This window comes from Sinohyriopsis cumingii, chromosome 13 (assembly GCF_028554795.1).
Source record: "Sinohyriopsis cumingii isolate HCF-2022 chromosome 13, ASM2855479v2, whole genome shotgun sequence".
Taxonomy (NCBI): Eukaryota; Metazoa; Mollusca; class Bivalvia; order Unionida; family Unionidae; genus Sinohyriopsis; species Sinohyriopsis cumingii.
The window spans coordinates 65,207,908-65,232,182 of NC_142973.1; the positions used below are offsets into that span (position 1 = coordinate 65,207,908).

A 24,275-nucleotide genomic window follows, 5' to 3' on the forward strand; every position below is an offset into this window, starting at 1 on the left:
ACAGTTGCTTGTGTTACAAAAATATATGAATTACATTTTCTACATTTCTTCCTTTTCACTGTCTAGTGCTGAAATGATTTCTGATATTCTTCAGTGATAAGATTTTCAGATTAGTTGCTGTGGTACACATTGGATGACAGCATGACAACATTTTCATGTAGGACAACATGGACATCATTACAAGTCCTTTGGTGAAAACCTCATGTCATAATGATCATCCATTCAGGAGGAGTCGTGACAACAAGATTTTTAAGACAGTCACTGTAGCAACCAATGGGGGAAAAAACCCTGTCAGAATGATCATCCATTCAGATGGATTCATGACAACAAAAATTGAAATACAGTAGCCATAGTATTCATATTGGATTACAACTGGCACTATTTCCTTTGGGAGCAACTAGATATCATAAGAAGTCATCTGGTGAAAATGCCATGTTGATATACCAAGATTTGGCTTTCCATTCAGAAGGAACAGCAAAGAACAAGATTTTCAAGATGGCTGCTGAGGTAGCCATACTAGATGTCAGATCAGCCAAATTTTGATTTAAGATAAAGTGAACATCATATATTAAGAAGTCTTCTGGTGAAAGCAACAGGTCAATATGACCATTTGTTCAAGTTGAGTTTTGATAACAAGATTTTTAAGATGGCTGCCATGGTGACCTCATCTGATGTCAGATCAGCATCATTTTATTTAAGACCAACAAGACCTTAACATAAATATTTTAGTGAAAAACCATGATGATCAAACCATCTATTCAGGACAATAGTGATAACAAGATTTTAAAGAGGGCTGCAGTGCCAGCCATATTGATGTCAGAGCCATATTGATATCAGATTGGCACCACTTTTATTTATGACCAGTCAGACATCGCAAGAAGTCCTTTAGTGAAAAACCCAGGTTAATATGACTATCCATTCAGGAAGAGTAGCAATAGCAATATTTTCAAGATGGCCACTGTGTAGCCATACTGGGTATCATACAGGCCCCATCTTCATTAAGGACCACTCAGGTATCACAAGAAGTCTTTTAGTGAAAACTCCATGTTGACATGACCCTCCATTCAGGTGGAATAGTAGCAACATTATTTTCAACATATTGGATGTCCAAGTAGCATCATTTTCATTCGGAACCAACTAGATCATGGGATCAATGCATGTGTAAAGTTTCAAAGCAATACTCTTAGCAGTTAGGAAGGAATAGTGATAACAAACTTGTGTCAATGGATGGACAGATGACGGACAACAGACAATCTCATAATCTCTTTGGACTATGACTCAGACCTTAAAAGGTGTGGTAGAAATCTGGAAACAAGCGTAACATTATATGCCCCTAGCACAATTATGGTGGGAATCAACAAAACTGTCACTCTGTCCAACTACATCATACTGTATCATTTCTGTATATTATTTTCAAACATTATAACATGTAATCTTAAGGACATTCACTTTTGTAGAATCAGCGATTATTGTGCAGTTTGAAATGGCATGGTTATCATGTAATGATATCAGTGATGTGACATCACTTGTTGAATTTGTGTGCTGAATTGTCATAAACTCCAGAGTAGATTGGACATAAAATGAGGTGGTTGTGACTTCTTATTAAATAATGAAAAAGATAATAATTATAGTAAAAGTCATGTTAAGAAAAATGGTAAAAAGTCAAGGAAAAGCATATGAGACATTTGATCTGCCATAATCCAATTTCAAAGGCTTTGAAATTTAAAAAAAATGACTTACATTCCTCCACAGTGACATTACATTTGCTGGGTCTATCTCCTACTCTACACTCATACTCTCCTGCATCTGCCTGGGTAAGGTTGTTGACGATCAGTTTGTATGATTCACCTTTCCTAGAAATCTCCATTCTCCTGGGAAGTAAATTTTTTTAATGACATGATGTTAAGTTTAAAAGTAATCCTGTAATAAAAGTGTTTAACTCTTTTAAAAAATTATAAAACAGTATTGCTAATTAGGCAGAAACAGTTAAAAGTCAAGGAAAGATTCTCATAGATTTTAGAAAATTTAAAATCTTCAACAGTCATGTTTTTAACCTGAGTAAATAAACAAATTTTCAAATCAAACAAAAACATCTGGGACCAAATTAAATAAAATACTTTATGAAAAAAGGCATGTGAATATTTCAAATTTGGACTATGTTTAAATGAATAATTTAAATGGACTAAATTAAAATAAAAATTTCAAGAACATAGGAATTTTGTCTACAAAAAGAAAATGTTCTAGGAAAAGTTGGATATATTTAGTCAGTGTTGAACTTTACAAATCCATCCATACTATCAAGAATTTCTGCTTAAAGTCTCACCATCTATCTTTCCATTTACCTATTCACAGCAATCATAATAATGATCCCACAGTTCATACAGGCCTGGGGTGGTTTTTATTCAAGGTCTTTTCAAGAACTCCTAAAAATTTTAAGGAGTATTTTTTCTTATGGAAAATTTCAGCCACCCATTTACATCCCATTTATTTATTCATTATCATCAGAAAACAAGAAAGCAAAAATATCCTGAACGTCAAAACGATATATGTTATTTAGTTTAAATGTTTTGTATCTGCTCAGGTAAATTCAAGGGCATTTTGGCACAATTCAAGGAGCTGTTTGAAAACTTTAAGGACTTTTAATCACAAATCAACTTTTATGAAGTTTAATGAACTTTTAATGATAAAACTTATTTTGTAAATTCATGGAGTTCTTAAGCCAGTCATTCAAATTCAAGGATCCATAATATATGATAAAACTTATTTTGTAAATTCATGGAGTTCTTAAGCCAGTCATTCAAATTCAAGGATCCATAATATATTTTACATAACGATGTGCTCAAACCCAAATATTTAAAAAAAGAAAAAAAATCACTAGGAGAAGTTGATTCAATCATAGTAGTTAGATATCAAATTCCATGCCAACTTTCTTCCTGATGCTCATAACTTCTTTTACCATGTTTTGATCTCTTGTACTCTTTATTCAGTGAATTTTGGTAATCTTAACTGAAGTAATCATGATGACTTACCATTGCTGATTCCAATACTTTTATTACATATTACATAATTTGGAAATATTATTTTAGCCAAATTAAATCCCAACACCACTCATTCCTGACAATTACAAAGGAATTTTGTTTTTTGTTTTGTTTGGCTCTATCATGCCAAGAAAACGAGAGTTAAGTGCCTTTTCCCAAGATACACTGAGGCAGCCAACCTGGGTTGGCTTTGGTGGGTATTGAACCTGCAACTATTAAATAAAAGTCTTATGCTCAACCACAGTTCCCTAAAAAAGAATCCAAAGCTCAAATCTGTCATCACATATTTTGGGTCTTCCAGCTATATACAAAAATTTCATCACTGGGAACCTTGTAGAATAAGACAGATACAAGCATTCTTGTATATATGGCTACCATCGGATAGGTAAAGTATCGATTTTTGTGAAAAGCCACCCTATTGTTTAGGAAATGGAACAGACAGAAATACAGACGGGAAGATGAATGAATGGGTGAAGTATATAACAATACCCCTGATGACAGTGTGTGGGCATAAAAATGCTTAAGAGTACCTAACAAAAATTATGTCCTCCTAATAATGCTTACATAAATAGAAACACAGTATTTGCAAAGTTCGACCTGACTTTATCCATCTTTCTGTCTTCCAGTAAAATTATGTATTTCTCATTGTCCTGTCTGGATATGTATACATACATCATTTTACAATACATGAAAATACATCTATCTCTTTTATCTACCATATGTCTTACAATTCATTTGCCTACTTATATGTCTGTTTGTCTGTCAGTCTGTCTTTCTTGGCCCCTTGTTTTTCCCTTTTAAATGCCAGCCTTTCCATGTTGTCAATTTTGGGAAAGAAACATTGGATACTTTCAACAACTCATGAAAATGTATAAATTTAAGGACTGCAATAAAATATACTTTTTTGCAGCATGTTTTTACGTATGATGCTATAAATACTTACTGATCATCTTTGTTAATGGGTTGTCCATCCTTGAACCATCTGACTGGTTGACTGTGTGGGTTAGAAGCTTTACATTCAAGCATAAGAGTTCCCTTCTCACGCTCATTTCTGTCTTCAAGCTTCTTGAAGAATTTGATGTCAGCTGCAATGTCAAGGTCAAAATACATTTTCTCTTAAATACAAAGTTATGAGGTTTTATTTTTCTCAGTTGATTCATGCTAAAACAATGAGAAGCAAATTTTCAGGCCATTTTTAATCTAGTAATAATACCATGTTTTTAAGAAACATTTTAACACAATGAGCAGTTCAAAACAATTTATAAGAAAAATATAAGTTAGAAATACCAATAACAAATACACATTATCACATGCCAGAAGCAATGTCCCTCTAGTGGCCAAAAAGAATTTCCAGGAATTCAAGATAAGACCATTTCTTCTTTTTAACTGCAGAGTGCTGAACCCATCTATGATATTTGTGAACAATAACAAGAGTTTATGATTGTATGGCTTTTAGTGCCATTTTTCAACACATGATAGGCTATACATGGTGGCCATTATAGCTGGTGGAGGAAGAACAGGGAAAAATCCTGGGAAAAATCACCAATTTTGGGTTGCTACTGGTTGGCTTTCTCACATAACCACATTGGCCTAGCCCAAAACTCAAAACTACATGGACAGAGAGGAAATGACAGTGATTGGTAAAGGTGAGTGCCTCAGACCACATGGCCACCTTGGACCCCAATGAGAATTTTAAAGTAGCTGCTATAGCAGCCACATTAGATTTGAGATTGGTACCATTTTCATTTAGAACCAACTATACATGATTTTTGACATTAGAAGATTTCTTGGTGAGTACTCTACATGAATATGACCATCCATTATAAAGATGGCTGCCATGGTGGCATACTGGATGTCAAATAGGCACCATTTCATATATGAACAAGAAGAATCATAAGTCTTTTGGTGTAAACCCCATATTTCACTGAGGAGGAGTAGCAATAAAACAATTTTCAAGATTAATACAACATAAATAATATTGCCAATGTCAAGGTTACAGCACTACCATTAAGAGCGATGCCTATGTCACGCATATGCTTCAAAGAGAAAACAAAAATTAGATTCAATAAATGATAAACTCACGTTCAACAAACAAGCGTGCTGTTGTGTCTTGGCTCAGCATTTTACAGGAGTATTTAGCATCATCCTTGATGCTGCAGTTCTTGATAACAAGGCGACGCTTGTGTCCATCCTTGATAAACTCATATTTTCCACCTGCCTTGAGCTCCTACACATATATTCAAAAATATGAATTAGTGTAGAAGTGATCATTCTTTTCATTATGTTAAAGCTGTCCATGAAAAATGCAAAAATAAGAGATCCATGTGGGTCTGATATTGCTCACCTGTCATGTATTGGTTGAAAAGGTAAATGTAGTAAAAAATAAGGCATGTTTCTTTGTTTGAAATACACCTACGAAAGTTGTTCTATGATAGTTTTTGTTTTAATGTTGGTAACAGTTTGGCACATCTGATGGGAGGCTTTATGACAGTAATGGCTAGCTATACCTGATGGAAGGAAAGTGTTATTTCTTATTTTCCAGCCAGCTGCTATGGAAGCCACACAGTTGCTAGGGGTGAATAAAATTTTGACAGGGCATGTCCTAAGAAATGTTCATACCAAGTTGAATCAAAACTGGTTCAGCTATTGTGATGAAGAAGTTGAAAATAGGTTTTCCATGAGCTTGCCATGGAAGCCACGACACTGCTGAAATAGCCATGTCAGGCATATTGTCCTAAAAAAAAATGACTTCTACTAAATTTGATTTAAGTTGCTAAATGCAAAAGTTAATGCCAGTCACTATGGTAGCAAATATAGGTCACAGTGTTCAAGGACTGACTTAAGTGAAAACTGCACAGAAGTGTACAACTGACACAATGAAAGATTCCATGACAAAGAGTTCTCAGAATAATTTGAAGGAAACTCTTCAGAAACAATCACCAATACATTTAATATACTTCCAATATCAATATATGTTACATCAACTAAAAAGATCATTTAAGCAGCCTATCTTTTCCTCTGCCAATAATATTAATTACTTTTAGGATTATTAATTAGAATTTTTATGAAACTTCAGACAATAATCAGAATGTTACTTGCTAACTGTCTATGAGAAACATGATGTCTCATCTCCCTTTATCTTTATCAATGCTTCCCATACCAACTTTTATCAGATTAAATAAATAATTATTATTAAAAATTCTGATCAATTTAAAATGGTGGCCAACCAATAAACAGTCACTTATGACACAGTAGATTCTGATGGCATTCATAAGTATTTGTGGATCAAAACCCCAATATTTATTCAAATTCCAAAAGTTCTGGAAAATCAGATTTTAAAAAAAAAGACCAAAAGCTGATTTTGATCAAAGAAACAAAAATGGGCAATTGATCTAAAATACATTTTAAATATTCATCTGATTAAGGTTTATTATTAAAATTAAACCAGCTCTTTTGATTAAGCTTAATATTGCTAGTTGTCTATAAATTATGACAAAATGTTGGCACCATTTGAAAAAAAAAGAAAAATTTATTATTAAATTTTCTTTGAGGGTAAACTTGCGTTTAATCAAACTTAAAACTGGTGTTTATCTTTAAGTTAACACAGAAGTATCAGTAGCATTCAAACAAAAATAAACATTTATTATTAAGATTAAACTTGATTTTAATAAAACTTAAATTTGGCCCTTATCTGTGAGTCATTATTGCTGAAAATGAAAAATGTGGCAGAAAAAATGTATAATCAAACATTATAAAGTCATTATGCCAACAAGAATACAAGCATTATTTTAGTTCTGTGATCTTTTGAAAAAGCAGTGAAAAAAATTATTAATTAGTGAAGTTAGTATTTATAAAAAAAATTTCAAGGCCATCCTTAAAAAAGTCTTCATTTGCTGTTCCCCTACAACGACATATTGGATAAAAAGGTTTTCTGTTTTGGCTATATTATTGTAAACAATTTTAAACATTCAACCTTTATAATCATGCCACAAAAATTCCTTGGACGTTTGAGGGGAAAAAAGGTCTGTCAAAGTGATTTTGTTCTGACTACAGCAAATAAAGTTTGTTTTTTTAAAGGTGGACCTTGCTGTGAAAGATAATATTAACATTTAGTTTTATCAGTGCAAGTAATAAAGGTAAAGACATTCAAGAGCTTCTGGAATTATAAGGTTTGTTATGTTATTGGATGTAAAATGATTTCAAATTGTTTTCATTAACATATGAATAATTACTGGTACTCTAAAGACCACTTTCAAAATGCTTTAAACCATACAGAAATTGTCAACTCTACAAGAAATGAATACAATAAAATCTTCTTTTCTTTATCCTTATGAAACCATCTCTTCAATGCATACATGTTTCAGAGTTATTTCCCCTTCAACTCAGCTGGAAGTGGCAAGATCTGCTTTTGCATAACAATAGCTGCCTCACTGGTACATTTAGGCAAAAAACTGGGATATGAAATTAAAAGCAGACACTCATCACTTGCTGAGTCTATTAAAACTGGCATTATATGTTGTATCATAACTAATCATGGATCTGACTGGAATGATGTTGAAGCTATATCAAAGCTGAAAACCTCAACAGATTAATAATCTGATAATAGTTAAATTGACTTCTTATTTAGAATACCACCTTGTCTCTTGTGCTAATTGTCAATGCACTGCAGGCATGTGTTGCTCAGCACATATAGAATATTGCTTGTTTCCCAGCTTTAGATGAACTGTACAAAAGTAGTCAATACATTTGATGTCTTCAAGCAAAAAACTTCAAACTTACTTCAATAATGAATGTTTAGCTGGCAGTTCAACTGATAAAGATAAGAAATTTCTTTTTTAAAAATCACCTGGAAACATGCTGTAGTTGTTCTTTTTTCTGGGTCTAGATTCAAGTAATAAAACTATACCTGTGTAATTTCATGTTCTAAACACAATGACCAATGACTGGATCCGACTATAATATTGGTAATCATCAGTTATTTGGAATATAATAATCAATCTAAACTTAGTTGCTGAAAGTGACTTAAAACAGTTCTTGATTAATGCACATTTAATTAAAACAACCAGCACATGCAAGACCTGCTGTTAACAAGTTTATCTATCATAGTGAAACATTTTTCAAAGTATGGCTGACTGCATACAAGATCTAGAAAGATAAACAAGTTATAATCACAGTTATAAAATATATCAATGCATGTTCTGTGAGCTTCCCACTAGGTAATATGGTAACAGCTTCATTCCATGCTGTATGCCGATATGTAAGTTATCAGATAAATTACAATGTCTATGCCAAGAAGAGGAGCATTACATAACCCATAAACCTGGATAACAAGATATTTTATCAGTCCAAATGTATTTCAATGGTCCTGAATGAAGACAGAATGTAAGTACTATGTATTTGAGGGAAAAGCCAATATTTCACTCTGTTTGTGGTCAAAAAATGTATGCTTGTTCTACATTCAATCTTTTTATCAAGCAATAAATGCACTAAACCAACTCCACACAACAATCCTAATGAATACTATCATGATTCTAATTCATTACAATAAGGATTTCTCAAAAAAATTCTTCTAAAATCTTGCCACAACCCCAAAACAATATAAAACCAGTGACAAACTGCCATGCCTATATTGGTTACAATGCCCATGAAATTCCTCTGGAAAATTTGCACTTCAAAAAGTTCATTGTAAATGTATGAAAATATACTAGATGTACAGCCCTCCCTCATTATAACATGGTAGTTGCGGTCCATAATCACTGACCATGCTATGTACCAAACCATGATATGTATGGAACTGTGCTATAATGAGAACAGCATGATGTGCAGTAGTATAGCAGGCACTATCAACAGTTTTTAAGTAATGGTGCCTTGAATATGAAATAAAGATATGAGTAAATTTTCACCTCATTTTCTTTCAACCCAAACTGTTTTGCATTCGCACAATTTTGGTCATGTGGTCCAAAGTAGCACTGCATTATACCCAGAACTGCATTATAATGGGGGTGGGAAGAGCTGTATATGCATAGATTGCATATACATTCTATTTCATTTAGCAAGTTCTTGATTGCATATATATTGTATTTCATTTAGCAAAGTTTTGTAGGTTTTGTTGATGTGTAATCCATTGCATGCAGTATATAGATCTGGATGAGACCGTAGATATGCCTTTCATTTCAAATCTTTATTATTTTCCTCTTTACCTTCAGATCCCATCCATAGCCGCCATCGCCAAAACTAGTGACTGACTATACAGCAATGTATTAATCACCAACACATTTTCCCTTCTTAATAAAAATGAATTTAGAACATAGCATCATCAGAATCATGACTTTTGGGGTGACCAATATTTTTGAAGAATGCCTGAAGGATGATATTCCATGTTTAGAAAATAGTATGGCTTAGTGAACATAAAGCTGGTGTTATGACCTTGATTTAGCTGTGGCTTAGTGAACATAATGCTGGTTTTATGACCTTGATCTAACTGTGGCTTAGTGAACATAAAGCTGGTTTTATGACCTTGATCTAACTTTGGCTTAGTGAACATAAAGCTGGTTTTATGACCTTGATCTAACTGCCCATCAACTATTTACTGAGGAACCTCTTGCTTGGTGTCTTGTGTACATTCAACATTAAACCTTTAATCAATTTAAATACATCTGTTTGTACTTTACATTTCCTTTTCTGAATGACACAGAGGTTAGTTAATATAAATTTGTTGATAGAATCATCCTATCAAAAGCTGTTTTACTGTTGGTCTTTATGGCATACAAAGTGATTTGAAAATAAAAGTAGTATCCCTTTTCTCTGTAAGATTTTCACACTGCTGAAGAAATAAATACCATATATACTCACAAGCTGGGTTCAACTGCAAACAACATAAACCCAGATCTGATACTGCATAATACACCGACAGATCAGGGTCTATGTTGTTCATTCTACTGATCCTATAAACTGCATATATCTAGATCTACCAGTGCATTATGGAACTGCAAATCTGGGTGTATGCGGTTTGCAGTTGGATCTGATCTATAAATGAATATATATGGTAATTCACTATTGATTATTGGGGGGGGGGAAGGATATAGATTCTTAAGCCTTGTGGTAGAGTGCTTCCACTGCAACTTTGAAAGTTTTGGTTTGATTATAGGTCTGACAGCTAAGACAGCTCACAAGTAAAATTCCTTTTCTTTCTCACAACCTAACTGTTAGCTCAAATCAATGCAAAAGGATTATCTTAATCATTATGACTTTGAAAGGTGCTTGGCCAGAATAGTGAGAAATGGCTAATATTATTATATTATTTTTGTTATTACTGGGAATGATTTTCCCCTGACTGAGTGATTAATAGTCCAAATATTTAGCAAAAGCACATACATGTAACAAGTTCAAGAGTTCATTTTTGTTCCAACTGAACAGAATATTAGATATATCTGCATTTATTCTGTGTAAGTTTAGAGTTATATTACACAGTAGCTAGCATGCCAGATTTGTGACTAAAATGGTGCAGGTTCAAATCCTACTACTGGACAATCCAAGATTGGTTACCATACATAATAAGTCTCACTTATAATTCTAGTCAAACTGCAAACAACAATGATCCTAATCTGGCATAGCATAATACACCAGCAGACCAGGGTATATGTTGTTTCTTCTACTGATTACTCCTAACAAATTGCACAAACCCAGACCTGTTTTTGCATTATGCGATGGCAGATCTGGGTCTGTGCATTTGCAGTTGGACATGACTTATAAGGGAGAATAAATGATACCATTAAGAACTGTATCACTCAGAAATACCAAAAGCATTCGTGGTAATGGAGATAGTGAAAGCAGGGAACATGATGACTGTTCAGATGTGGAGGCATTCCCTCCCATCTGCTGGGTTGTTCTAGTCAACCCCTGTCCCTGAACGGTTTTGTTACTAATGTAACTCATCAGAGGGAATTATAAATTTGGGCTGATTCATTTGTTCAACTTATCCCTTTGTTATGTCAGTGATAGGTTTTTAACCCCTTTGTAGTGAAAGCACCCCAAGTGTCACTGTATATTCCTAGCACCATGAAATGATCAAAGTCAGCATAATACAAATGCAATTTGGTACAACGGCTCTTAAAATATTTTTGGTGAATGAAGCACTCATCTAATTCTGATGAAATCAACATCATGCCAAAGCTTGGAAAAAATTTTAACAGTCACCTATGTAAAGTGAATAGCTAACCTAAACAATTAAAATGCTTGTCCTAAGACAGAACTTATTTATAGATATCTGGGCAGGCTGATCAAATTTTCTTCCAAAATAATGGTAAATATTTTTGTGATAGGATTCTTTTATTGGGGTACATAATATAAATGTATTAAACAAAGCTCCAAAACTACTGTTTATTATTTTAGGCTTGGCCATGAATTACTGGATTTTTCTGGGAGAAAGGTTTTTGTTTTAGTTCACTGGAGTGAAATATGATAAATTATTTTTCACTACCCATCAATAAACATTGCTAACATTATGACCCAAAATATTTATAACTATTTTTAAACACATTCATGGTCTAGTGGTAAGCATGTCGATTTTGCATTCAGACAAACCATGTTCATATCCAAGAAAGTGCTTTTTTTCTGGTGCTCTTTTAATGTGATCTGGGAAAAAAATCATGTTACTTATACAAATATGCACAAAACACAGCAGAACATAAACAGTGAATCACTAACATCACATGGAATCCAATAAGAAATCTGCCATGTTTTACATATTGATAACCAATAAGACTGAGCAAAAAACAAAATGATATTTGCACTGAGTGAATAATGGAAATCTTGTTGAAGTATATCCATTATTCACTCATTTCAAGCCAATATCCTCTCTTTATGACATTCTTTTGTAAAACCTATTTCTAATATTAAACCATCCAGGATAAATTTAGCACATAAGATCTTGTGTTAATGAAGTTATTTTATATCAAAAGAATATTATACATGCATATGAACATATCTTCAAGTCTCAAACAGATATGATACATTGTCTGAAAATCAAGATGAATTGTAACAATCATAAAGCAGCTGTAGCTATAGCAGTAACACAAACGCAAATGGTTCACCCATTACCTCTTGAGTTCCATCCTAAGGTATAAAAAGGTGAGGGAGAAAATTGAACAGTACCAGATAATGTAAACAATCTATACTAATATTCAGCCTTGAATTATCCTGGAGCAAATATAGCATGGAATATACATACATATATATATATATATATATATATATATATATATATATATATATATATCTTATAGTCTCAAAGCAGCAATATAACAAATTACAAACAGAAATATGAAAAATTTAAAAGAAATAAAAACAGAAATGGGAAAAAAAGCAAAAACTAAAATAACAGTTAAACATAAATGGATAAGACAAATTAGAAGAAAATGCATCACAGATTTCATCATTGCCCCAAAAGCTTGCAAAAAACGATGTTTTGAATCACTAAGTTCAGGTAAACATCACTAACCTTTCTAAGGAGAATTTTTTTTAAAATTCAAGAACTTCACTTTAATAGGTGCATTTTTTAATGACATCACCAAATTTGAATATTCCTTGTGTATTTAATCAATTGTGCATTAACATTACACATAAATTACAAATTTAGCCATTCCCTGACAATTTGTAAAAAATGTCCAAAATCCTTGTTAACTCATTAACTCCTGGTGCTGCATTTTTGTGGCTCAGCAGTAGGCTACTACTGCCGAGCTCTGTAGCATCAAGGTCATGTAGGATACACTAAAGTGGGTGGTATTACAGAAAGGTAGACAGATGTAGCTCCTCAATGATACCAAATAATCTGGACATTTTAGTTGCACTACAAAATACAGATGGAAAAACCTAATTTTCTTTACCCGTTTTTTTCTCTCACCCAAAATACTCCTATGGTTGGAATCCGAATTTGTGTCTGGATTTTAGACTTTTTGGCCTCACATCTAAGGCAGACCAGTCTGAACTGCACACACACAGGTGCACCTTAGCAAGAAGTAGGATATGGTGGACATTTGGAATAAAGAGTGGTCTCAATATGAAAATGATGGGTCCGTTAAGCACAAAAATAAAAAATAAATAAAAAAGAACCCCAACTTTTAACCTTCTGCTCATATGGGAGCAAAATAACCAATGGAAAACGATGTTTCTAACACAAATAGGCATTAAGCTAATGGAAAATCTCTTGGAAGTTGATGTATTAGGATGTATTCAGAAATAGCCCCCATAATGTGTTTCCTATTCGCATTTCAGGAGAAAACGACAAAAAACCTTCATGGGTTAATGAGTTAAATGTAATTTTGTTTTCGTCTGGAGAAGTCTAATTTCTAGGTTTGACAATATTAAAAAATTTAACTGCTACAAAAAAAGGTTAGGATAAGAATAAAAATGGGAATGGCTAGGATTTAAATTAAACTGTTCAACTGTCAATCATTAATGAACAGGTTTAGAAACTTATTACCTTGCTTGCACAGATGCTTAACACCCACACACCCATCACCAGACCTTTTTCTACAAAAATTATGCTTCAAAATGTCTAAAATTATTAGAGACAGTAGTCTTGTATTTCAGGATCTGAGGGTATTAAAGGTACCTAATCCTGTTTTACCATAAACAAATCAGCAGGGCCAAAAAATGATTATTTGTGACTACAAAACTATCATCTACATCTTAAAATCTTGAAATTTAATACTGTAATTCTACTTCTAACATACCGGTACTATGAAAATTTCTAAAATTAAAACAAAATCAAATATGTAATTATCAGAGAAACTACATCACAGAGTCAAGACATCACAATGGCATGAAAGTTTGCAAATATACACTGATATAATATGAATTATTCTGCTGCAAATTATGATATTTGACCAATAACAGATGGGTATTACACTGACCAATAAGAAAGGGTGTAATATCTGTGGATGTGTAAGAATATTTAAAGAAATCTTGTACAAATTAAGTACCCATAATAATGAGTGACAGCCAATCTTCATTTTCATTTGTCGAATTGACTTAAAATTTAAATACTGAAAAAAACATTATTAACTTTTTATTCCAAATAATTCCATGATGAAAGAAGGGCAATAACTCTTATGACTCCAGACCATAGAAAAAAATATTTTGAGTGACAACTGTTAATGAAAATGCCAAATAAATTTTATTTCATAGAAATAGTCATGTGAACAATACATTATGATATAGAAGAGAAACAAATATGACCAGCATTTGCAGTTTTCAATCTTATATTTAAAAAAACAACAACAAAGGATTACAAAAGCATGGTTATATGAAGACGTTCAGTAAAGAGAAACAAAACAAAAACAAAATTGTAATTCTATAAATGTAAGCTAAATATTTGTTTCAAAGCCATATATATATATATATATATATATATATATATATATATATATATATATATATATATATATATATATATGCTTAGACAATATATATATATACTTAGACAATCCACTATTAAATCATATTCACCCACAGAATTATACAATTACATAAAAGCACATGAAACTAAAAACACAGTGAAACCTATCATTAAGTCTATTTCAACACTACTTAATCAATTGATCTTTCTAGACCTTGAAAAAAAAAAAAAAATTCACTGATTTAAATGTGAACCTCATGGCATGGCAACATGAAAGCTTAGTTACTTCAAGCATGCAAAATAATTTCAATTTCAGTCAGATATAAGACAGAAGAAATTTTCTAGTACTGATTAATACCATCTTTACAAATCATTGTGTGTGAATTTCCACAATTTATATAAGTGGTGGACAACTGGTATTAGGTAATCATCTGCAAGAATATTGATTGTTATAGGGGTAAAAATAGCTGAAGTATAACACTCTGCCAGTTGTATCCATAATGCTTTGCAAAAAATTACCCACAATGAATTGCAAACATTGCTGATTTATGCAGGAATATCCATGTTTTGCCATCATCTGATACACATTATACCTGAGACTGAAATTTATTTACTTCATCAAAGTAACCAAGCTCTTATGTTTTCAAATTTTGAAGTTTTTATATTTATGTTTGTGAAGTGTTTTTTCTTCAGAAAACTGGAATAATATATAACTTACTTGACAGTATTTGAATAGACTTTAGGAGTCACCTCCTTTTAAAGGACACCTCCACATAATGAATTTTTTTAAAAGAACCTTTAGTTTCAATTTCACTGCTCTCAGTCAAGCTCTGCATAAAAGAATACTGTTTGTTTTCTATGTCATGGGGTATCATCTACAGATAGATTTCACTATGGAACAACAAGAAAAGAATAACAGAAGAAAATAAAGCAAGGCTATAAAAAAATCCACTCAGCTGTACATTCAGATGAGTGGTGGGTGGGTAAGATTAGCAAACTCTGCTCCTTGCTCGATGAGTGGTATGTGGGTAGGAAGAGCAAGATCTACTTGTTTGCTTGTTCTGATGAGTGGTAGGTGAGTAGGGGTAAGCAAAATGCACTCATATGGTCATCCTGATTAACAAGTGGTAGGTGGGTAGGGATGAGCCAGATCCACACATATGGTCACCTTGATTAATGAGTGGTAGGTGGGTAGGGATGAGCAAAATCGACTCATCTGCCCTTCTGGATTGATGAGTGGTCACTCATCTACTTATATTGCTTAGTGGTGGTTGGATAAAGACAACTATTTTCTTTATAAACACCATAAAATTATAATCAGATTATGGTCTCATAAATATCAAGGAAAATAAGTTAAAATTTAAAAAACTTTCCAGCACTGTAAATTGATTCAAACTGAATTTAAATCAGGAAAATGGTGAACAAATATGTTTTCATACCTTGTCTTCCTTCCACCATGTGACCTCAGCTTCAGGATCACTGACATCACATTCGAAAATGGCTTTTTCTCTTTCCACTCCCTCAACATCTTCAAGCTTCTTCATAAACTCCCACTCTGGTTCTGTAGACATTGAGATAAAATGTGATTTCACTAACTTAATATTTTATCTCTCGAAATATGCAAAACACATTGGTATAAATGTAAACTTTTCACACACGTCCTTGAATTTCAATGAAATATGCAAAAGACATTGGTGTACATGTAAACTTTTCGCAAACTTCCTTGAATTTCAACAATCTTTAGATTTCCTGCAACTCTGAGGTGATACTTCAAATCCTGACACAAGTCTTTCGTTGAAAATAAAACCAAAATTCACTTGAATTTTAAGAAAATTGTGAAATTCCACAGCATGACTAATTCAAAATTCCTATACAGTCAACACATCTGCAGCTTATCACAAGTTATTGACCAATTTCAACACAGCATTTCCTTTAAAAAAATCCATAATAAGTAACAGAAAATTTAAACTTAGCAACAGGGACCAAGTGAAAAAGTAATTTCTGTAAATTTCAACCAATTTTTCCTTTATCAGTTACTTATAATGCTTTAAAATGATTATGATAGTAATAAGCCCAAGTTGCAGTTTTTCAATAATTCCTCCAGTTGGAGTGAATTTTTTCTACAATTTGTACATGAATGAAATTTGATAGTCCCAGCTCTCAGTGAAGGTATTTCCTGGATGCAGGTGAGGATGTGTTAGACTGGTTCTACATTCCTGCAGGTGAAGATGACTTAGACTGGTACTAAATTAAAGAGATAGCTTTCCTTTCCACACAGTGATCAGCAGCAGCAGTTCAGTTTTTCAGAATCAGCATACCTGATAATCAAATTACCATACACCCTGTAATAAAATACCTAATGAACACAGTTAATAACGTTCAACACGAGTACCATTAAAGACACATTGTATGCTTAATCCATGTTTAATAGTCTTCAATGGCTAGTACAGCATGGTTGTCTCTGGATATTAATCACCAATGGGTGTCAGTAACCTTGACTATGTAGTCAAGGTATACTGTAGTCTTGAGCTAAACTTACTAAGCAAAAATGATTATTTTCTTAACAAAATTACAATGACCCAGATCTTTGACCTTTGGACACAAAAGGTCATTATTACCATAAGTAAAAGTAAACCATACAGTTTGGCAAAGAAACTTACTCTAGAACAGAAGTCACTTTTAAGCCACAATGACACTGTATATCTTTGACCCTTTTGCTCTCAAATTAATAGGTCCACACCATAATTTGGTCAAGTACATGGTCTAAAACTAAAGTTATTAAAAAAAAACCATTTTTCTTGTTTCAGTCAGTGACCTTGACCTTTGACTCATTGATCCCAAAATCAATGTAATTTTGTCTTGCCAAAAGTGTACTGAAGGTACATGGTCAAGAAATGGAACATGTACACAGAAATCATTTTTCATTATTCAGCCAGTGACCCTGACATGTTTTTTAAAACTCCAAATCAATAAGCTTTTTCTACGCACCTTTATAACATTTACTAATTGTTTGTGATGTAAAAATAAAGTAGCTGTGCAGAAACTATTGCTCTTCTTTCAGCCATGGTGACCCTGACATTTGACCTTTTGATCCCCAACTCAACAGACTTCCTTTTCCCTAGTACCACATATACTCGCTTATCAGGTGAGTCAAACTGCAAACAACAAAGATCATGATCTGCAATAGCATAATGTGCCTGCAGACAAGGGGATATATTGTTTTTCTACTGATTACCGACCGATCCAGGTGGCCTAGTGGTTAGAGTGTCTGCCTTGGATGCAGGAGGTCGTGGGTTCGATCCCCAGCCGAGTCATACCAAAGACGTACAAAAATGGTACTAACAGTTACCTCACTTGGCACTCAGCATTAAGAGGTTAGTGTTAAGACTGGTTGGCCTGGTGTCAGTATAATGTGACTGGGTGGGACATCGTGCTACATGTCTGCGGCATGATGCCCAGGTGCTAGACATCACTATAAACTTCAACACTGCAGACATCGTAATGATATGAATGAAAAATTGTTAAAGCTACATTAAAAATCCAAATCACAAGCATACACACACACTGATTACTCCTCACAAACTGCACAGATCAAGATCTGACGGTGCATTATGTGGCAGCTGATCTGGGTCTGTGCAGTCTGCAGTTGGACTCGTCTTATAAGTGAGTACATATGCTATTATCCAGAATTCTATTCTTGAAATAGAAATGGCTGAAATTTGAATATGGAATAGCATACCAAAAGTCCAAATTAAAAGAATGAACTTTGTCCACAATATTTGCATGGAACATTTCATTTTCAGGCAGAAGAACAGCACCAGGGACATCAGTTGAGATCAATTACAAATGATCACTGCCAAAAGCAAATACTATTGAAATGTCACTTGCTTACTCTTGTGCTATTCTATGGAATGAACTCCCCAAAGCAATTAGACAGAAACAAATCTAAATGTTCTTCAAAACACAAAACCATATGACTACTATCTTAAAAAAGCAGTTTTCATTGTAAATATTGAAATATGTGCACTCCAATTTATTCTGTTAAAGCATTTACTATGCACTTTGTGCTCTTATACTTCATGTATTTAAGCTAGCTTGACAATTTCTTTTTCTTTTCTTTTCTTTCTTGTCTTTACAATAGTTTGTTCATCCTGAGGGTCTCATAAGGGAATAGTATACTATAACTGAGTTATCATCATTAAATAAATTATTTATTTATTTATTTATTTATTATTATTATTATTGATGTGCAACATACGTCTACACAAGGTAAACTTAGATACGCTTTAGTACTTATGATAATATCAACCTATGTTTCATATCCTGTTATAAAATTACAACATATTCATTTAAGATCAACAAATATAAGAAAACTCTGAAAACTCTGGCAAGTGCTAGCAAATCTGTGTTTATGCTTTTATCTGAATCATAAATATTAAGTATGAAAAGAATATACCCTGACTGAACAGTATATTCTGTGCCAGCAGATCTGGGTCTATAACATTTATCTGATATCAAAGGCAATACATATGAAGAGCATAAGCTGTCACCTAACAACTTATTCTGTGCCAGCAGATCTGGGTCTATAACATTTATCTGAAATTGTTGGTACTGAGAACAAACAGTATAGACCCTGAGCAAACAGCATCTTCTGTTCCAACAGATCTGGGTCTATGCTGGTCACACACAAAAAAAAATGGTAGTGCTCTTTATTGGAATAAATATGATAACCAATCATGGAATTCCATTTTGATAAACACCACTGCCATCAAGATTACATGCTCAGAAAGTAAGCCTGGTGTCTCAGCATTATTAACCCTAAATATTACACTGCATTATTATTATTTTGTATATCATGCAGACCTGATCAAAAATAGAAATTTAAATAATTCTTGTTAGACTAGCTGGTAATGTTTGTTACTTTCACAAGCAGTTTCAACTTTTTGTGCATAGGATCTAATGAAGTGTTCTGACTCACTCATTTATTTTGAGCTCGAAAGAAAATATAGTCATTTAAAACAGATAACATAAGAGTTTATAAGAATTTGCAGATATCAGTCTGGAGAAGAAATAAAACCCACAAAAAAACATGCCTCCTTGAAGTTTGTTTCCATCAAGAACATACAGTCGGATCCCTTATGCAAATGTTGATATCACTGAGCTTAAATTATAATGTACATTATGTCAACAATGAAGCTTGACTAATACACTGATAAATTAATTTTACAACATTTTTCTTGACTGATATAAATTCTAACTTTGTTTACCTTAAAGATATGAATCTGCATGCTTTGCTTTATTAATTAATTTAATTTATGTTAGTAAACACTTACAGTACCATCTAGCACCCTGGTCTCAAAAGTTTGGGCACTTTGTTTCCTTTTCTACCCCACGCATTAGTCTGGCTTTACACTGCCTAGCTATGAAAGCCAAAACAGGTTAAACAAACCAGGCTAGGATACCGGTAGCATCACACTGACAGTATAAAGCCAGGTTTTGATTCCATCACATAACAATGCAAACTGAACTGAGCCAGATGACCCAGGCTAGGTTCCAGGAGCATCACACTGGATGTATACAGGACCTGATTTTGCTTTCCATTGCCTAATAATGCAAGCTGAAGTAAGCCAGGTGACCAAGGAACATCATTATTGGATGATACTATGAATTAATTTTGTTTATAGGGCTATTAATTTTCAAGTTCTTGCCAAAACTAATACTAAACTTGTATTCTGATTTCTGGATAATGAGAAAGAAGTCCTATTCTCTTTACAAAGTGACACATTGTTTGACATATTATTGTTATAAATTGGCCAATCATTATTTTTTAGGCATTAAATTTATAGTTTGTAACAAAATCCAAGTAAGCTTAATCTGAAAGCTCATGTCATAATGTCCTTTTTTAAAATCAAATTTGTCAAATTCTTACAAAAAGTTCCTGAGTATAAGTCATTTACAGCTTTTATTTTTTATTTTTAATAAAGGTGACTATATCTGACTGCAGATAACATCATTTTCACAAATCTGAAATAAGTTTATACCAGGATGCTTTTCTGTCATATTTTATTTGAAATAACTGTATACCAGGATGCTTTCTGTCATGTTTTATTTGAAATAACTTTATACCAGGATGCTTTCTGTCATGTTTTATTTGAAATAACTTTATACCAGGATGCTTTCTGTCATATTATATTTCAAATAAATGTATACCAGGATGCTTTCTGTCATATTTTATTTTAAATAAGTTTATACCAGGATGCTTTTCTGTCATATTTTATTTGAAATAACTGCATACCAGGATGCTTTCTGTCATATTTTATTTTAAATAAGTTTATACCAGGATGCTTTTCTGTCATATTTTATTTGAAATAACTGCATACCAGGACGCTTTCTGTCATATTTTATTTGAAATAACTTTATACCAGGATGCTTTCTGTCATGTTTTATTCATATTCTACCAAGTTGTTCTTGAGAATCGGTAATTTTAAGGTTTTTCTATTTTCAGTAATGATGGCCATATTTGATAGCAGATCCACAATATTTCTAAAATTTTCAAAGCGATATATGCTATGGTGCTTTCTATCAAGTTGCCAATTTTGAGTCATTTAAGGGCTTTTCAATTCTAAAGTAACAATGTCTATATATCTTATCACAGATTATCATTTGAACAATTTGAAAGGGTCTCATGCCATAATACTTTCCATTATATTGAAGCAAATTCTGTTGAGAGGTTATTTCACAGGTTACAAACAGCAATTCTGAATAAATGATGCATGATGAAGAACAACTCACAGTTGACCTTGACGCTAAATTCATCTTATGGCCATATGATCTATAAAAAAATAATGCTCAGAATCCTATAAACAAATTTTTACTTCTGCTGAGAGAAATTTGGTACATATGGGACAGAAGCATAATATTTTGAGCATTTTATTTTCATACCAATCATGCCAATAAAAAATGAAAAGCTCGAAATGGTAGATTTCTGGCCCTCTTGTACCTAAAACTACTTGAAACAAGTAGAAATAAGGTTGCTGAATCCGGTACAGTATAAAATTTCATTTGATTAAAATCAAGGAAAAAATACAATAGAATTGAGTGCCAGACTGTCTGGATTTGACACCTCTGCTGTAAAGTCAAAGCATTAGACCTTAGCTCTAAAGTCACAATAGCCTGTGCAATGACACAAATGTGAACAGGTACAAAAATAAATTCCACTCATATCGCTGTGGTTAAACATGACAGACAAAAATAAAATAATGCAGTTCACAATTTAACTCTGATCTGAAATTGATTTTTCTTTCATAAATAAGAGTCCGTCAAAGGGACTGATGCTCTACTGGGTAGGAATTCAACATAAGACCAAATGCTCCTTTTACCTGCTGTGTGCTGAAACCATCTCTGATATTTTTCGACGATAAGATTTCCAAATTAGTTGCTGTGGTGGTCATATTGGTTGTCAGATTGGCACTATTTTCATTTAGGACAAAGTAGACATCATTAGAAGTCTTTTGCTGAAAACCTCATGTTATAACAGGGTTCATACAGAATTCTGAATGATAATTCAAAGACGTTTCCCAAACTTTCAAAGACCACAAACAGAGATTTCCAAGACCTATTTTTGCTAATGTTTTGTATACAAGTTATGTGATACGAGAAAACAACGAATGCAAAATACTACAATACTGTTTAATGATGAAATGAAACTGAATGGGTCATCAAAAGAAAGAAACCAGGAAAACTTAATCTAACAAACATGGACAATTTTATTTATGATTATGGAAAGAAATTAAAATGTTTGGGTTTATTTCAATTTTCAAAGATTTTTAAAGACCTCAGGGTAATCTGCTCAATTTTCCCAAACTTTCAAGGCCTTGAAAATACTACCTCATTTTTCCCAAACTGTCAAAGACCTTCAAAGATCGTATGAACCCTGTATAATGATCATCCATTCAGGGCTAGGAGTGACAATACGATATTCAAGACAGTCGTCATCACAGCCATATTGAATGAACAACTGGCACCATTTTCATTTAGGACCAACTAAGGTATCATAAGAAGTCTTTTGGTGAAAACCATTTGTGAGGAATTGAGATAACAATAATTTCAAGACAGCCATCATGGTGGACATACTGAGAGTTAGTCAGTTTCATACAGGACCAACTAGATTCCAAAAGAACCCATCTGATGAAAACCCAATGTCAGTATGACTTTCCATTTACCACATTAACCACTAGTGACGACTTAATGGGGCATGAGGTAGTAGCCTACTGCCGAGCTCTGTAGCGTCATGGTCATGCAGGATACACTAAAGTGGGTGGCATTATAGAAAGGTAGACAGATGTAGCTCTACAATGATACCAAATAATCTGGAATATCTAGTTGCACTACAAAATACAGATTAAAAAAAACTCATTTTTTGGACCTGACTTTTTTCTACCTAAAATTCGCTTGTGGTCGGAATCCGATTTTGTGTCAGGATTTTAGACTTTTTGGTCTCGGATCTAAGGCAAACTGGTATGAACTGCAAACAGACAGATGAGTATTTGCAAAAAGAAGTTTAAGATGGGCATTTGGAATAAAGAGTGGTTTCCATACAAAAATAATGGCTCTGTTTAGCCCCCCCCCAAAAAAAAGAAAAAGGAACTCCAACTTTTCCCCTTATGTGCGAGTCAAATAGCCAATGAAGAATGATGTTTCTAACACAACTAGGCAGTATGTTAGTGAAAGATCAATGGGGATTTGGTGTTTTCGAGTCTATTCAGAAATAGCTTTCAAAATGTGTTTCCTACTCAATTTTCAGGCGAAAATGACAAAAAGCTCCAGGGGTTAATGTGTCAAGAAGAGTACCAAGTAGTGAAAAGATTTTCAAGATAGGCACTGTGGCAGCCGTATTTAGACTTCAGATTGGCATCATTTTCATATAGGACCAACTAGACATCTTAAGAAGTCTTTTAGTGAAATCCCCATGTTGATATGACCATCTATGCAGAATAACATATGACCATCTATGCAGGAGTAGCAATAAGATATGACCATCTATGCAGGAGCAGCAGTAAGATATGACCATCTATGCAGAAGTAGCAATAAGATATGACCATCTATTCAGGAGTAGCAATAAGATAAATGACCATCTATGCAGAAGTAGCAATAAGATATGACCATCTATGCAGAAGCAGCAATAAGATATGACCATCTATGCAGAAGGAGTAGCAATAAGATATGACCATCTATGCAGAAGGAGTAGTAATAAGATATGACCATCTATGCTGAAGAAGTAGCGATAAGATATGACCATCTATGCAGAAAGAGTAGCAATAACATAATTTTCAAGATGGCCACAATGAATGTGGATGAAATAGCAATTAACTTTTATCCTTATTAATGTGAAAGAATGCTCGAATTAAGATGTGAACCAGGGAGTTTGCTGGTCTGTGTGCACTCTGATCACTGAAGAAAGTATATGCGATTAGAAAAAATATTCATCAACTACTGCTCTACACTGGAACACACAATCATACACACACAGGAAAGTGAGCGAGTGGACAAAAAAAGCACTTTACCAGATATGTAATGGCCACATTCACACCAAGCACCAAGAAACTACCTTGTATACAGTAAAACATGCATATACAGGACACACAATGTAAACTACCTTGTATACAGTAAAACCTGCACATACAGGACACAATGTAAACTACCGTGTATACAGTAAAACCTGCATATACAGGACACACACTGTAAACTAACTTATATAAGTAAAACCTGCATATACAGGACACACAATGTACCACAGAAATCTGCAAATTATGGGTAATGTTCCTTATATAAAGGCAAAT

The 24,275-nt window shown here is 33.3% G+C and overlaps 1 protein-coding gene across 19 annotated transcripts in view; it reads right to left on the minus strand.

Moving 5' to 3' along the window:
- Positions 1-24,275, minus strand: part of LOC149785740 (twitchin-like) — a 469,207-nt gene that overhangs the window by 188,498 nt on the left and 256,434 nt on the right. For 17 of the 19 annotated variants that reach the window (XR_016425447.1, XM_089979624.1, XM_089979627.1 and 14 more), the window contains 5 exons: positions 15,876-15,997; positions 12,138-12,152; positions 5,121-5,265; positions 3,982-4,123; positions 1,741-1,871 (listed from right to left, as the gene is read on the minus strand). Coding sequence is in view for 18 of the 19 variants with exons in the window: in XM_089979624.1 (XP_089835750.1) it covers positions 1,741-1,871; positions 3,982-4,123; positions 5,121-5,265; positions 12,138-12,152; positions 15,876-15,997 (555 nt within the window). In the remaining variant the exon portion in view is untranslated. The remainder of the gene's footprint in view (positions 1-1,740; positions 1,872-3,981; positions 4,124-5,120; positions 5,266-12,137; positions 12,153-15,875; positions 15,998-24,275) is intronic. The other 2 variants (XM_089979633.1, XM_089979628.1) reach the window with 1 other exon arrangement.